We start from the raw sequence: 15938 nt of genomic DNA on the forward strand, positions 1-15938 counted from the left end.
CACTTATATTTGGTTTTATGAGGGTGTTTCCCAAGGCCCTGCCGGCCATAGTACCTCCAGACCAGTGTCAGTTTGTGTTAGTCTCTCCCTTTCTCCAAAAGCTTCAACCTAGAGCGTCTTCAGCTTTGGGAGCTGTGAGATGCAATTGCCCTGTGGATAGAATTCCTCAGAGAGCAGAAGATCCCTGCTTTGCTAGTAAGTGCAGTTGTACTCGAAACACTTGAGATCAGATGTTCCAAAAAGGAAACTGGGCTGTGATGATGAGGAGAGGGGCTGGGAAGATGTTTGTAAGTATCTGTGTTTACAATATAAGCTCTGCATTGCGGTGTTTGCAGAGATCTCTGTTTACGATTGCTCTGTGTTAATATGCAATCTGCAACCCAGAGTTTTCAGCTTTCTGAGAAGGCATCATTCCATGTCAAAGAAATTGATTCGCACCTCTAGTCTCACTGTGTGTCTTCGCCATAGTGCCCATTGGTATTATTAGCCTGCACACTTCTGAGTGTAGAAGAGAAAAAAAGATATCGAACCAGAAGGCATATACTCAAACCCTAGTTTTTCTCCCTAACAAGAGAGTAAACTCCTGTTATCTGCCGTTTCTCATCTTCAAAACAGAAGTTACCGGAAGATCTATCAAGACGTTACCATTTATCGCTGGCTGTGTGACCACCAGCCATCTGCAAAGAACTCCCAGTTAGGCCATCAGAGATCCTTTTCCAGACTGAACTGAGAGGAGCCAGCATGCACAAAAGCCACCAGCTGTGTGACAAAGGAAGCAAGCCATCAACCTAACCACAAGCACAACTAAAAGTCAAAAGGACAGATTCCCCCAATGTAGCAAAATTTAAACTCTCAGATCTCTGTAGAAAGATAAACCTAAGAATAAGTCATTCAGAGGAAAGAAGACACAGTAAAACACCTATTTATTCTCACGGATCAATGGGGAAAAAATTGAAACAAAGAGAACCACAATGGCCTGTCAAACTAAAAAACAACAGCAAGTGCCCCACGTTAGCTGGAATGCCGCAGACGCCGGCTTTGCATTGCTGGTGGGCACGTGAGCTGGAGCAGCTTTTCTGTGGAGCAGTGTGACAAGATTTGTCAAGAGCTTCGACAAACGTTCACACTCAGCTGGTCTGGCAATCCCACTTCCAGGAAATCATCCCTGGGAAGTCATCAGACATGTGGGCAGAGATTTGTGTAAAGATGCTATTTTTAATTTGACTCAACCCCAAATGGCTAACTGTAGAGGGAAACTCCATAGGGTGGGATAATAAGCTATCACTTGAAAGTGTGTTTTTAAAGAGTGTGAAGTGCTTATATGGGAAATTTTCAGTATGTGCACATTGGAAGAAAAAAAAAAAAAAACTAGGAGGAACTATATCAACTGTTAGCAATGATCCCTCTAAATAACAGGATCGTCATTAATGTTTATTTTCTCTTTATTTTCCTTAATTTGTTCAGTGGGATCCAGAAAGGGAAACAGAGGAGGAAAATGGTTTTTTAGTGCTCCCCCAATATCTGTAGCATTCTGTCTTCCAGAAAGAACCAGTGTGCTGTGTGGTGTGCTCACACAGCACAGCAGGGATATAGGTGTTACCCTCCCTTCATCAGAGCCTCTTCTGGGTCCAGCCCAATGTTGGACCAGCAACTTGCAGACCATTAGTCATGAACACGCACATTATCTCCTGGTTTTTATTTAGAGACTCAGTTCTACTTGGCAGTTTCCTGACTATTGAGGACTTGTGGCTGAGACATAGGCTCACTAACTTGAACTGAATTTGTGCTAAATACAGATGGTATGGGGTTGTGCCTCACAAGGCTGGCCTACATTTGAGAGGGTGGTAGACCTTGAATGGAGGTACCAGCCCTACAGTTGTGAGTGGCCAACCAAATGAAAGGCATTCCCGCTGCTTTCCTCAACAACCTCATAGTGACTTTTTTTAGCGCTCAGTATTGGAGCAGGGCAACAAACAGAATAAAATCCACATTTTCCCTGTTTAAAATTATATATGTATGTATGTATGTTTGTTTGCATGTTTGTATGTATAAAAGCAGTCTTTCATTTTGTGGCTGTATTATATGCATGTGTATACACACATTATCTCCTTGGTATGTACAAAAATGGGGAGGAAGGGGACTGGGACTGGCTGTATAAGTAGATATCATTGCTAAAGTGTACATTAGAAGAATGCTTATGGTATTCAAGAATTTAAAAGTGCAGGAGCAGAGGAGACTAGAGGCGAGCTTCTTTGAATTACAAGTTTTCAAATCTTCTGGAATTAAGTGTCTGGGTCTAGCACCCCAGGTTGTGTACTTTAAGAACCCTAGTTCATTCTAACATAGCTTGCTGAAGCCAGAACATGGAAACCGCTGTAAAATACTATGCCGTCACATTTTACTGTACTGTCCAATATGATATCCGCATTCATCCTGCCCCCCCCCCCCATAGCTTTGGAGCTCCTGAAATGAGGCCAGATTGACTGAGGAACCAAATTTAAATTTTAATTAACCAATTGTTAGATTGAAATGCAGACAGCCCCATGTGACCCGAGTGTGCTAGGAGACAGAGCAGTCCTTACTATCCTCCCTTTCATGTGGGAATGAAGGAAGGCATTTGTCAGCCCACCCTTCCAACTGGATGCACAGCTCATCTTTCTGATGCAAGAGTGCACAAGTGTGGCTCTAGAACTTTCCATAGGGAGAACACCAGCACCACTAAGTCTTCTGACCTTGCAGGGATGGGAGCAGTCCTCAAGAACCTATTCAGCACACAAGATGGTCCCACTTGTAACCTTATCATCCCCCCCCCAAAAAGAAACCCCAAAACTTTCCCAACCCCGGTCTTCTGGTTGTCTTTGTAGTAGTAGTTTTATTTTTAACTAAGGAAATAATTTCCAGTCTCCTCCCTTATTGTTTAAAGGGCTTAGAAGTTCAGCATGGTGAGTTTTTATGGGGTGTTTAATAGGAAGCTGAGTGTTGTAAACATACCCAAATGATCACAGGATCGTAGTTCAAGTCTTTTTACTAGGCATGCTTCGAATTGAAGTATGAGACCGGCGAGGCCAATTACAATTCTCCAACTATCACAGGCATTATATATTCATGTTCATACATAGTCCAGTAATAGGAGGCAAACTCCTAGACAGAGACAGTCAAACCCAGGAAGACTGTAAGCCCAGTGCAGGCAGATGTGGTGTTGGTCTCATAGGCTCTGTGCCGAACCAAGCTATGACATCAGCCAGCGCACAGAATCCAGCATGCATAGCTGAGTGCTATGGAAGGTGTGGGCTGAAGCGACAAGCAAGGGAGAGAGAAGGAAAGATCTGGGGGGAAACCTTATGTGGGATTAGAATGGTTGAATTTAGAAGTTGCTAGCCGGCCCTGACTAGGTATGAATGGTGATTGTTACAGACTAGCTCCCTCCCGCCCACTGAAGATGGGCTGGCACCATGCCAACCACCTAAACTGGAGATCAAAAAAGGCACCAAAAACAAACAAACAAAAAAACACCTGCAATTCGAGCCAGAAGAGATTGATTTCATTTCAGCTTTTAATAAATGAAACATCTCTGGACTTCAGCCTGTTGATTTTCTGTCTAATGTTACGTGCCAGGAAACTTACTTAGCAAGGTGGACTCCCTACACTCATGTTGTGCCTGCCCACTGATTGGCACTTTCTTTTCTTCCTTGAAAATTTCAGGCACAGAAAAATGAGAGAGAGTCTATCAGACAGAAGTTGGCGCTTGGAAGCTTCTTTGATGATGGCCCAGGAATCTATACCAGCTGCAGCAAAAGCGGGAAGCCAAGCCTTTCCTCAAGGTGAGTGCTCGTTTGGGTTGGTTTTTCTGGTATGGACCATGTGATGCCTGTATGGCTAATAACCAACAGGCTTATGTCCTTGTGCTGGGTAGTTCTGGGTTTTAGGCAGACCCCTCCCCACTTGGGTGTTGAGCTATTTTCAATGGTGATTGTTGCTATGGCCCCAATGCCCAACTACATGAGGTCACATTTTTATATTTCACTTGTCTTTGAACAGAACTCTGATCTCACATCCTGATCGGGCCACAAGCCTAAGCAAGCGATGCCTTATACATGGCAGACCACCAGATTTTCCATTAAGCAACCCCAAAGCACCCAGAAACACCTCTTAATATGCTTAATTGCAATGACTACCAGTACATGAGAAATATGGTTCTCACTTTGATCAATCAAGGTTCATTATTGTTTTTAAACTGCCACGTAGCCTCTCTGGTCTTTACTTTAGGATAGTAGTTATCAGCCTGAAGGTCACAACCCCTTTTGGGGTCAAATGACCCTTTCACAGAGGTCACCTATCAGAGATATCCTGCATATCATATATTGTACATTACAATTCATAACAATAGCAAAATGAGTTATGAAGTAGCAACAAAAATAATTTTATGTGGCTGGAGAGATGGCTCAGAGGTTAAGAGCACTTCCAGAGGTCCTGGGTTCAATTCCCAGCAACCACGCGGTGGCTTACAACCGTCTATAATGGGATCTGTTGCCCTTTTTTGGCCTGCAGGTGAATATTGTAGATAGAGGACTCACATTAAATAAATAAATAAATAAATAAATAAATAAATAAATAAATAAATAAATCTCTTTTAAAAAGATAGATAGAGATAGAGAGAGAGGGAGAGAGAGAGAGAGAGAGAGAGAGAGAGAGAGAGAGAGAGAGAGAGAGAGAAAACATGGCTTTAAAAAATAATAAATTTATGTTTGAGAGTCACCACAGCATGTGGAACTATATGAAAGGGTGAAAGGGTCTCAGCATTAGGAGGGCTGAGGACCACTGTTTTAGGAGATTGTTACCTCCTTATCATTACTCATTTCAAGATATTGTTGGTAATTTGCATAGCTTTCCACTCCAAATAAAAGATGTGAAAGTTCCAGTTTTTAGAAGGCTTCTCAACCTTCAACACGTCTGTGTGTCACCTGGAGAATTATGGTGACGGTTCTGACTCAGTGTGTCACGGCCGAGCTTGAAGTCCCACATTTCTGTGCCATTCCAAGTGATTGAAAGCATGTGGAACACTGTTTTCATGGAGAAGGCAGTAGGAGACACCCCATCAACACCTCTTGTTCCCCTGCTCCATCCCCCACTGTGTCTATTTCTCTGTCTTTTGACTCTAAAGCAAACATACCCTACATCAATACTGCATACACTGACAGCATGCTAGCGACATGCATTCAGTCAATCAGATTGCTACCATATCTCTGCCTCATGTGAGGTCCTGAATGAGGCAACCTGATCCCCACCCAATCCTGCCCTATCTGATTTTAATAAGCCTCGTCTGGTCCCTAGAGAGCCATGTAAATCAGTGGAGATGGGAGAGCGGGCACATGCTCACACCAGTGCATAATTTCAAAGAGTACAGGTGAGTGGGTGCACCACAAGACAAGTATCAGCTTGCCCATGGACTGTTAAGGCATCGCTTCCTTAGCTGGGTGCCAGCCTCCTCCCACGGTATTCCCCTGAGGAGCTAGAAAGTTAGTCTTACCACTGACCTCTCACGTCCTGCTATGGCAGGAAGCATTCTGCCCTAGAGACCTGCAGTTTTTTTTTTAAATCTACTTTGCATTATGAGAATAGCAGTCCGTTCAGTTTTACTTGTCCTTAGTTTTAAAAGCGGGAAGTGAGGAGATTGGACCACTGTGTATGGCCTTACAGATTTCCCTAGTGCTCTCTGCTATGTCCCTAAGGAGCCTCATCTGTCTGCTCTTCGGTGTCACTTCCATCTGATACAAATGGTGAGGCCTTGTTTGTAAACTCATAACCTATGTATTCTTATCCGATGTATTTAATATATGTGTGATGGGCCATGTATTTCGATATGATATATTTACATATTAATCAAATGCGTGTTTGTGTATTAATTAAATGTATCCACGAAGGTGGCAGTAACCATTTCTTGATCCGCATATCCTGCTGTCTTATAATGTACAGAACTGTGTGCTGTAATGTATATGCATGCACACTCCCACATCTTATTCTGCTCTCTAGAATCCATATATTGTAGCTCTTTGGCTGCTGCCTCAGGTATTTTACCTACATATCTCTAAAGAAAATGCTTCTATGACCAAAAAACAAATTGGAGAGGAGAGTGTTTATTCAGTTTACATGTCCACATTGTCGTCATTACCAAAGGGAGTCAGGACAGGAACTCAAACAGGGCAGGGACCTAGAGCTGGTGCAGAGGCCATGGAGGAGTGCTGCTTACTGCCTTGCTCCCCGTGGCTTCCCAACCTATAGAGCCCAGGTTCCTATAGAGCCCAGGACCACCAATCCAGGGATGGCCCCACCCACAATGGGCTGAGCCCTCCCTTATTGGTCACTAATTGAGAAAATGCCTTCCAGCTGGATCTCATGGAGGCATTTTCTCAATTGAGGCTTCCTCCTCTTTCATGGCTATAGCTTGTGTCAAGTTGACACAGAACCAGCCAGTGCACCCATGTAGCATGTTTCAGTTACTCGAAGCATGTTACTGTTTAACATGAATTAGGAACTGACTCTTTGTACTCTCTGCCCATGCGTGCACTAGTAGTTTATATAGCTACGTTTGTAACGATGGGCTTTGGGATGTCTTGGGATATTCGCTGTTGTCATATTGCTGCCCAAACCCTCTTGTCCATGTCTTCTGCATAGGTGGGGAATTTCTCATAGTGAGCACATGAGGGTGGACTTATGGGAAAAATACATGAATATTAATGTGTGTACAAGATAATGTCAATCATTTACTGCCACGGTAGCCACCAGATACTCTCCTACTAGCACTCTCACTGAGACCTTTCAGCACATAGTATTGCCTTTTAAAAACTATTTGTTAATTGAATAGGAATAAGGCAGCATAATGTTGTATTTAACAGTTACATTTCTTCTTCTGTAAAATGTCTATGTCTTATTTCAAATTTCTGGTTTCTTTCCTTCCTTTCTTCTCCTTTCTCTTCTTCCTCCTGTTGTTGTTGTTATATTATTATTATTATTATTATTATTATTTGTGCTTTTCCTTACCAAGGTTATTTAATCATGATTTTATTTCACATTATGAATCCTAAGCACAAAGTGCAAATATCTTTTCCCAGCTTGTAACTTGTTTTTCACTTTCTTATGTGCTTTGTGACCATAAGTCTTGATTTTAATACAGGTAATTCAATTTTTTTTCTGTCCAGTATTGCCTGTAATTTTGTGTAAGAAATGTTTCTTAATTGGGCATGGTAGCACTTGCCTGTCATCTTAGCCCTCAGGAGCTGTTGGCGGAAGGATCAAGATCTGAAAGGCCCAGCACTCGGGAGGCAGAGGCAGGTGTATCGCTGTGAGTTCAAGGCCAGCCTGGTCTACAAAGCGAGTCCAGGATAGCCAAGGCCATACAAAGAAACCCTGTCTCGAAAAACAAACAACAACAACAACAACAAAAGATCTGAAAGGCCACTGTAATGAGATAGCAAGTTTAAGGCCAACCTGTGCTACATAGAATCCCGTCTCAAAAACCAAGGAAAAACTTTCTCTATCCTATGGTGCAGTAGATATTTGCTAGTCTTCCCAAGAGTTCAAAGTGTTGGTTTATTAGAAATCTGTAATCAGTCAGTTGGTTTCTTATATGGTCTGGAGAGAAGACTGCTTTCTCCTTCCCCCTAATAGCAGCCATTTTATCATGCTGGATGATTAACCCACCCACTCCCCACTCACAGATCTCATAGGCCATCTCTCATGCTTGACAATCATGGAAATATTATTTCACTTGTTTATTTCATTGTTTCTACTTTTGCTCCAAAAAAATTAATTTTATTATTATAGCTTCAAAATACATCACAATGTTTGAATAGTCAAGTCTCCTTAATCTTCTTGAATCAAAAAATAAAAAGTAAAAGAAAGAAAGGAAAAGAAAAGAAAATTAGCAGTTTTAATAAAAAACGAGAGAATACATCTTGGGTTTTTTTTCCCTCCTTATAAATTTAAATCATCTAATCAGGGGCTAGAGAGATGGCTCAGTGGTTAAGAGCACCACCTGCTCTTCTAGAGGTCCTGAGTTCAAGTCCCAGCAACTACATGGTGGCTCACAACCATCTATAGTGTGATCTGACGCCCTCTTCTGCAGATAAAGCACTCATATATAATAAATAAATAAATTTTAAATCATCTAATAAAGTTCAGCAAAATACTTTGATAATTTTTTTAACATATTCTCATTGAGTCTATGTATCGATCAGTTTAGGAAGAGTTACATTTTTATAGTAGAAAAATCCTCTTATCTATGAACATAATCTGTCTTTCCAATGCATTAAGTCTTTTTGAAACTAGGGATGTGTGTCTTCCCACTTAGAGATGCTGCAAATGTTTTGATGTACTTATTTATACATACTTCTGGTCTTACACCTTTAATTCTCCTTAGTAAAGTCTTCTTAGATGCTGCAGAAGAGAAACGCAACATCTAACCTCTCACGCTATCTAACCTCCCTTTAGCCCCTTCCTGGTCCGGGATCAAGGGAAGTCCTTGTGCATCCTCGGCAGTGCTCTACCACTGTGCTCCGTCACCAGGGGGCCTTGTTCCCACTTCACTATTGCTTCTATCGCCTCTGTAATTTCTCATAGTTATCTGTGGAGTACCAAAGAGTCTTTGGGGATTTTTAAACAATTATATCTTCTGGAAATTACAGTGGCTTGATTTACTTCTTTGCAATCCCATGCCTCTGGTTTCTGTCTCTGTTTTCTTTGTACTGGGTAGGTATATGAATACAGTGAATAAAATCACAGTGGTGAGAAGCCTTAGCTTGTCCCTTATATTGAACAGATCAGTTCCCTGTTTAGAGTGATGTTAATTACATGTCTTACCTAATTATTCTCTTTATAGAATTAGTAGTGTTCCCTTATACTAATTAGAACTTTGATCATAAGTGAACCTTTCATTCTGCCACATGATTTTTCTTCATTGCTGAAATAACTTGTCACTTTAATCTTGATATGTTCATAACTGACATGAGTCTTTCATATTCTTATAATATTTTGCCTGGTTTTAGAGTTATGCTGGCTTCAAAATGAGCAGGGGCTTATATTTCATATTATCCCCCCAAATGTCTATATATTATGTATAATATTATTATAATGATCTGCTTCTGTGATGTCATCTGCCTTGGTCAGGCATTTATGTGTCTATTTCAAAATGGTTTCCATTTCTTAAGAGGTATCTCGTTGTACCTACTTTTTACTTCTTTCTTAAGTCAGTTCTAATGAGATGTATTTTCTAGGTATTTCTCCATTTTCTTTATACTTCTTTACACTTTCAGAATTGTTGGTACATTTAATTGCACTTAAACATTTAAGTTTTGGTTTGATCATTTCAGATATTTTTTTGAGCTTTCTATTGCCCAAATTACTTTTAAGTTTTGTTTTGTTTTTGCTTTCCATGTGATAATAATTAAGTATGGGATAATAAAGGCTATTTTACTGTCTTACATTGTGAGTTGAGGTTTTGTGACATACATCATCTCCTCAGAGAGACCTTCCCTGGCCACTTTATTAAAAATAAACACCCATGTCCCTATCCCTTACTCTTTTATCCTTCTTATCCACTTACCTTGACTTAGTTTTCTCTTTAGCCCTACATTATATAATGTGTTCAGAGCTGTTCTTTGTCTTTTGCCAGCACACAAATATAAGTTACTGATAAGCAAGTCTTTCTTGCATTCGTTACCAAGGCAACCACAGGAAGTGATGTCAAGTCTCTTGAGTATTGTTAAACAAATGAATGGGGATCTTCAGACCAAACTAGGGCGCTCCTTCACCATAATGCCACCAACTGAAAGTACCCAGTGGTCTTCTCTCATAGGCTGTGACTTACATACAGTCAAAAAGAACCTTCGAACCACGTTATGAGGGGTTGTAAGCCTGACTGGGGGTGTCTGATGACCCTGGGAAGGGAAAGCTTGGAAGTTTAGCCTGTGTCTAGGTGCTGCAGTCCAGAGCACTTCTGATTTGAGAATAAACTTCCCGATTCTTCCAGGCCAGAGATTAGACAGGCAGCCAGCGAGCTGGCCTAGATGGCCCTTTCAAGTCCTGAGTCTGTGCCTGGCTCTACCTTGCTCCTCGGAACATTTCCAGGATTCTGCAGTGTGAGTTCATGCACCTCCCGTACCAGCTGCTCTTGCAGGCAGCTGAAGAACTGAGGCACTTAACTATCTCTGTACATTTCGTTTTATCCTCCAGAGTGTTGGTTGCCCTCTTATGCTGTTGTTTCCCTTTCCTTTGTATCTTTCTTTCTTTTGACAGATGTTAGTTTAGTAGGATTTCATAAGAGCAAGTAGGTAACGGTATTCACTATGTTATGGTTAAGTCTCATGGAGGCTTTCAATGTTGGTCATGGTTTGGTTTGGTTTTCTGTTTCTATTTTTGAGCCAGGGCCTCACTATATAGCTCTGACTGGCCTGGAACTCAATATGTAGACCAGGCTGGCCTCAAACTCACAAAAATCAGCCTGTCTCTGCCTCTCAAGTGCTGAGATTTCAGAAGAAATATCTTCTCAAGCAAAACTCCATGAAGAAACCCTACATGTAAAACAAAATTGTCCTTCTCCAACAGAGGAGTACTGAAGGTCAGGAACTGGGGTACCCAGGAAATTCTTCTTCCATTCCTTCCTCCTCTGCCTTCCCTACCCTTTAGTGCTTCTCCACATCCCCTCCCTAGAATTCCCAGAGCCACTTAAGACTTCAGCAGAGCCCAGTTGGAAAAACACCCAGTCCTCTTTCCCCAGAGACAGCTAGGCAAGCATGAATGTGCTTCTCAGTAGCACATAACAGGACAACGCGCTTCTTGGCTTGCCCTGGAGAGGTTATTTATAGCCTGTTCTTTCAGAGGGCCTCATCTTTCCGTTCTGAGATGAGCTCTTCATCTGTGAGAACACGGTGACTTTCCTAGTTTCCCTCAAGATGATATTTAATAAGGGTCTTAAATGTTTCTAAGAAACATCTTGTAAGGAGAAAGTCTGCCATGACTGACCACCATCATCGTCGTCAGCCATAGGGTAGGTGGGAGGAGGAAGACACTCCAGGCGAGATCAGTCGCTATTATATAATCCCCCTTATATAACCGGTGGCCATTAAGGCTATTGGGATGTGATTTGTCTTTGTACATGTTTAAAATGGATGCTGGTTACTCCCTCCCATCACTTTCTGCATCTCTCTCCCATCGTGATCGACTCCCGCCCAGGTCACTACCAGGCATTCCAAAAGCGTTTCCTTGGGCTGCAGATACTTTGCCTCTTACAGAACTGTTTGAGGATGTCAGCTCAGCAGCACAGTGCTCCAGAATATGTGTTGGGTTAGTTAAACAACCAGAACTGGAGAGACCTGTTATGAATATACTCCCTCCCTCCCCTCCCCCCGAAGAGCTCAGTCCTCAATATGAAGTGGAGCGCAGGATTTAAGATTCATTGCCAGAGCCATGCGTGGTAACAGAGGCCCAGCACAGAGAAGCCTGAAGCAGAAGGCTAAGAGTGAGTTTGAGACCGATAGACCAAGTACCAGGGAAGCTGGGGTCACCAATGGAGACCCTGTCCAAAGACAACCTGCCAAATACTGGATACTGAAGTGGTGAGCTTGGTTTTTAAGGCAGGGCCTACTGAGGTGAATGGAACCTTTGGAAACCTAATCTGGCTTCTGCTTGTGTTTTTTAAAGGATGTGAATTAACATCCTTTGCAAAAAAGAAAAAATTAGTCATATCTAGCGTCCTGGTGTGCCAGAGAGCCTTCAAGTTCAAGTTTGAAGTGGTCCACTAGGTTTCAGCACTGCTGGGTTTTTCTAGGTGGGGATATCTCTCTTAAAGCAGTTTTTAAAAAATGGCAAGATGTTAAATGTAAGCTAGGCTTACAATAATCCCATAAAGACATTTTATGCCTAATGCTATAGCCAAAGAGCCTTGAATATTGCTGCGTAACGCAGCTCACTAGACCTGACTGGTGCTGGAGGGTGGCATCCGCGAGCGTCACGTTTCCCTTCAAGATTTGCTAATCCAGACATAATCATCCTCTTAAACCGAGACCATGTGATCTTCTTCGTTCTTTATCATACTGAAAAAAAAAGGTCTTAACTGCTTAATAGGAAATAAGAAAAATGGATTACCTTTTTTTTTTTTTTTTTTGAAATGAGATTTCCAGGAAATACTAAGGTTAGTAATATTCTTGGCGTGGAGCAGGGAGATTGTGCTCCACAGGAAAGGCTGGCACTCGCCTTGCAGTCCCTTCCCGCCTCCCCTACCCCCACCACCCCACCCCACCCCACCCCTGCCACCGTCTCCTGGGTGCTGGGCATACAGGCATGCCATCATGCCCAGCTTTCCTTTTACTACTAGGACAGTGCTTCCCTGAAAAATGTTTCCTTGGCCACAGTAACGACGCGTTAGTGTTCCATTTCCATATTAGCACTGAGGAGATAGGGACAGGCCTAGCTGCTGCGAGGACACAAGACAGAATAGTCATTACCAATAGGCTTCTAAGAGACCTCTACTTTTTGGACATTACAACCCAACCTGACATCGAGAAGAAAACTTCCCCTTCCGTCTCCTTCCTTCACAGGAGCCTCCACATCAGCCCGATTTTCATCCTCTTCTTGCCTTAAGCCGAGATGGATTTTCTTTAAGTATAAAGGCGTCTTCACCATGCCTGCACTGAAGCCTAGATGAGCTGTATCCTTCCCTCCAGGCTGTTTGATAAAAACAAGCTCCCCAGCGTGTTTTTGAGCAGCTGGTTTGAATAATGATTACTGTTTACTTATCTTAACCATCCAACATACCGAATCAAAATTCATTTCTTTCTTGGCCTTCTATGTTTATTGGTGAATGGCTGAAGCAAGGCCAAAAACAAGCACCTGCTACCTCCTCTGTGTTTGGGTGGGAGGACGAGAAGCAAGGCCAGCTTAGCTAGACCCATAACAGTGAACCTAGGAGGCTTTAAAGAAATGAGATTCACAGGGCTTTGAATATGGGAACTGAGCACGCACGTGCGTGCGTGCGTGCGTACGTGCCTGCGTGCGAAATGAGCCAGTACATTTGCCAGGAAAACGAACCAGTGTCTTGACTCAGACAGTAATAATTCTTGAATAATTTCCTGGGAGTGAATGGAGTGCCTGTATCAGCCCATCATGAGAGAAGAAAGAGGCTGACCTCTCTCCGTGCAATGCAAGTCACTCTGCAGCGTCTTCCTTGAAATAAGAAGTGCACCACTTATAATCCGTGGTGTATCTTTAAAACTTCACATTAGCCTCATACATCTGCCATTGATTTGTTCTTAAAAGCTCTTCACATTGGTAGTATCATGGCTATACATCTACTTTTTGCATAGTCACCTGGTACGCTGCAGAAAGCCTATATGTTTCGACTGCCTTCTTTCAAGGAGGCCCCTAGGATTCTAAAATATTACCCAATTTCAAAAGTGAGGCAGAATCTTAAATTGGATCTTTTGAGAAGTAATAAGATTAAAATAGCAAAACAAATTTAATTATGTAACTAATTCTTCTCTTTCACAAATCTGAAAGAAAAGCAAATTGGTATTTGTGGAATTTTCTTTGTCTAATAAATAGTCTTGCTTTACAAATAATGCCAGTGACCCCAGTTTAATTAGGTGCAATTAATTTTAAGCAGGCTGAATTTGACATCTTGCTAAAGGAATAACCAGCTGTACCCTGTTTTATGAATTATCAACAATGAGAATTCAATTGCCTGAGCTATTGAAAAAAAAAAGGTGGGGTGTGCACGCAGGGCTACATGTTATATTAAAAAGTGGCTTTAGTGAACAGCTGACTGTTTAATTAAAAGAGCTTCTAGGATTTAGCTTCCATTTGCATCATCTCTGACATGTTCTTGTGATGCTACCAGAGCAATTTGCACCCCCTTTAGACAGTGGTCACACACACGTGTTGGGCCTTGGGTGAGCAAACACTACCACCAGAAGATATGCCCGCTGACAGCAGTGAGCTGGTTGTCCGGGGGTCTACCAGCATCCTTTCTGCTCTTTCAATGCTGGTCACTGAGCTCAGAACCTCATGTTTATTTGTCAAGTGTTCAACTGAATAGCTCAGCTGAGCTATCCCCACCCAACTCCATCTTTTAATCCAATCTTATAAAAAACTTCCTGTGCCTTTCAGATTGTTCTCTTGCAGATTAGCACATGCATGAAACCCATGGGAAATGTTTTTTTTTACTAAAAACACAAACCCTTACAGGTAACTGTTTAAATAGATTAATGTGGGGAGAGGGATCTGGTGGCATAATTGTCATGTCTTTTCAGATGTAGAATAGATCCACTGTCACATAGAAAGATAAATAGATGGTTTCAGTAGAAACACCATTAGAAGAACAGACTCGTGCCTTTCCATCACAGTGCCCCATTCTTTCAGGCTCTGGTGTCTCTCATCAACCCTTCCCAGATTCTCCTCCCACACCCACTCAGAGGACAAAGGATCCGTCGTACCCACTCACTGTTACAGCAGCACTGTGTGCCAGAGCGCTCTCTGGATCAGTCACAGGAAGGAAATAGAGTGTGGCAGGCAGGAGCAGGCTCTTAAGAGCCGAGGACCTGACTTGGAATCCTGACTGACACTTAGTAGCGCTTGCTGATGACGTCACTTGTGCCTCAGCCTCCCAGTCTGTAAAATGGGGGTGATAATGGTGCCTTCTTTGTACGGTTCCTATGAAGACAGCAAGTGAAGTACCCAGAAGAGGGCCTGGTCTGCACTGTCTTGGTGTTTGCTATCGTTATTTCTGTTATATTGTTTATTTGCTTCTGCCTAGCGCTAATTATAGCACATGAATGTTTAAAAAGAAAAAAAGCTACTGCCAATTAGATGCCCTCTGAACACTTAGAATCGAGATGTCATCTGTTGAGAGTTGCATTTTAGACATCTTTAGACATATACTGTTTTATATGCTGTCTCGTTCGTTCTTTAAGAATTTCACACAAATTGTTTTGATCATTCATCCCCCTCTTCTTCCCCTAACTCCTCTCAGAACTCCCCTCCACCTCTCACTCCTCTCAACTTTGAGTTTTGTTTAATAATCCATAGAATCCAACATGTGTTGCCCATATGCTCATAGGACCGGGGTGGGGTGGAGGGGGGGGTGGGGAGGGGCACCCACTGAAGTATGGCCAACCCTCCAGGGGCCACACCCAAAGCAAAAACCCATCTTCCCTCCCGCAGAAGCTTCCACACCAGTTAGCTTCTCAGTCAAGTGTAGGGCCTTGAACACCTTCATGCTAGGATGCTGACTGACTTGATCATATACAAGGTTGTGTGTAAAAGCAACAACAGTGCTGTTAACTCATGAGTGCAGCCATCTTGTCATGGACAGACACTTTATCTTATGTGTTTCTTGCACATAAAAAAGAAAAGAAGAACAAGACTACATTGGTGAAGATCTCTTGGAACTTGTCATATCAGAGTTGAGCTCTCTTGCACCACATGTAGCACCAGTGCCTTTCTTGTCCCCACAGGGTCACTCTTGCTAGGTGGGTGCTGGCTACAGAGTCTTCTGCTGGAGCAACAAATGCTCTTGACCACTGAGCCACCTCCTCACCCCCCACCCCCCACCCCCAGAAGTTAATCTTGAAAGGGCTATTTTTAAGGCAAAGATTACTGTGGAACCAACCTAAGTAGCAACCTTAGCAACCTCTAAATGTTTCTCAGTATGACCATAAAAGAGGTGAAAGCTGTGTTTCCATGTTGAAATGTTTAAAATAACTTGAATTAAAGTATTCACGGAGAAGTGAGGGGGAAGATCGTGCTGGCTATGTGAGGCTCTGTGTTCCATTCCGTCACCAAAACCAAAAGGCAAACAAACCTAACTAACCCAGTTGTTCTCAAAAATCACACAGGCCCTGGCCTGCTACATTCTTACAGGAGTCTCTGAGACACCTGACAAAGGAAGG

The 15938-nt window shown here is 42.5% G+C and overlaps 1 protein-coding gene across 6 annotated transcripts in view; it reads left to right on the top strand.

Annotated features, from left to right (window-relative positions):
• Schip1 (schwannomin interacting protein 1) overlaps nt 1-15938 on the top strand; it is a 769225-nt gene that overhangs the window by 736129 nt on the left and 17158 nt on the right. For all 6 annotated transcript variants that reach the window (XM_051157281.1, XM_051157282.1, XM_051157283.1 and 3 more), the window contains one exon: nt 3703-3821. In XM_051157281.1, coding sequence (XP_051013238.1) covers nt 3703-3821 — 119 coding nt within the window. The remainder of the gene's footprint in view (nt 1-3702; nt 3822-15938) is intronic.

The sequence above is a fragment of the Acomys russatus genome, chromosome 15 (genome assembly GCF_903995435.1).
Source record: "Acomys russatus chromosome 15, mAcoRus1.1, whole genome shotgun sequence".
Classification (NCBI taxonomy): Eukaryota; Metazoa; Chordata; class Mammalia; order Rodentia; family Muridae; genus Acomys; species Acomys russatus.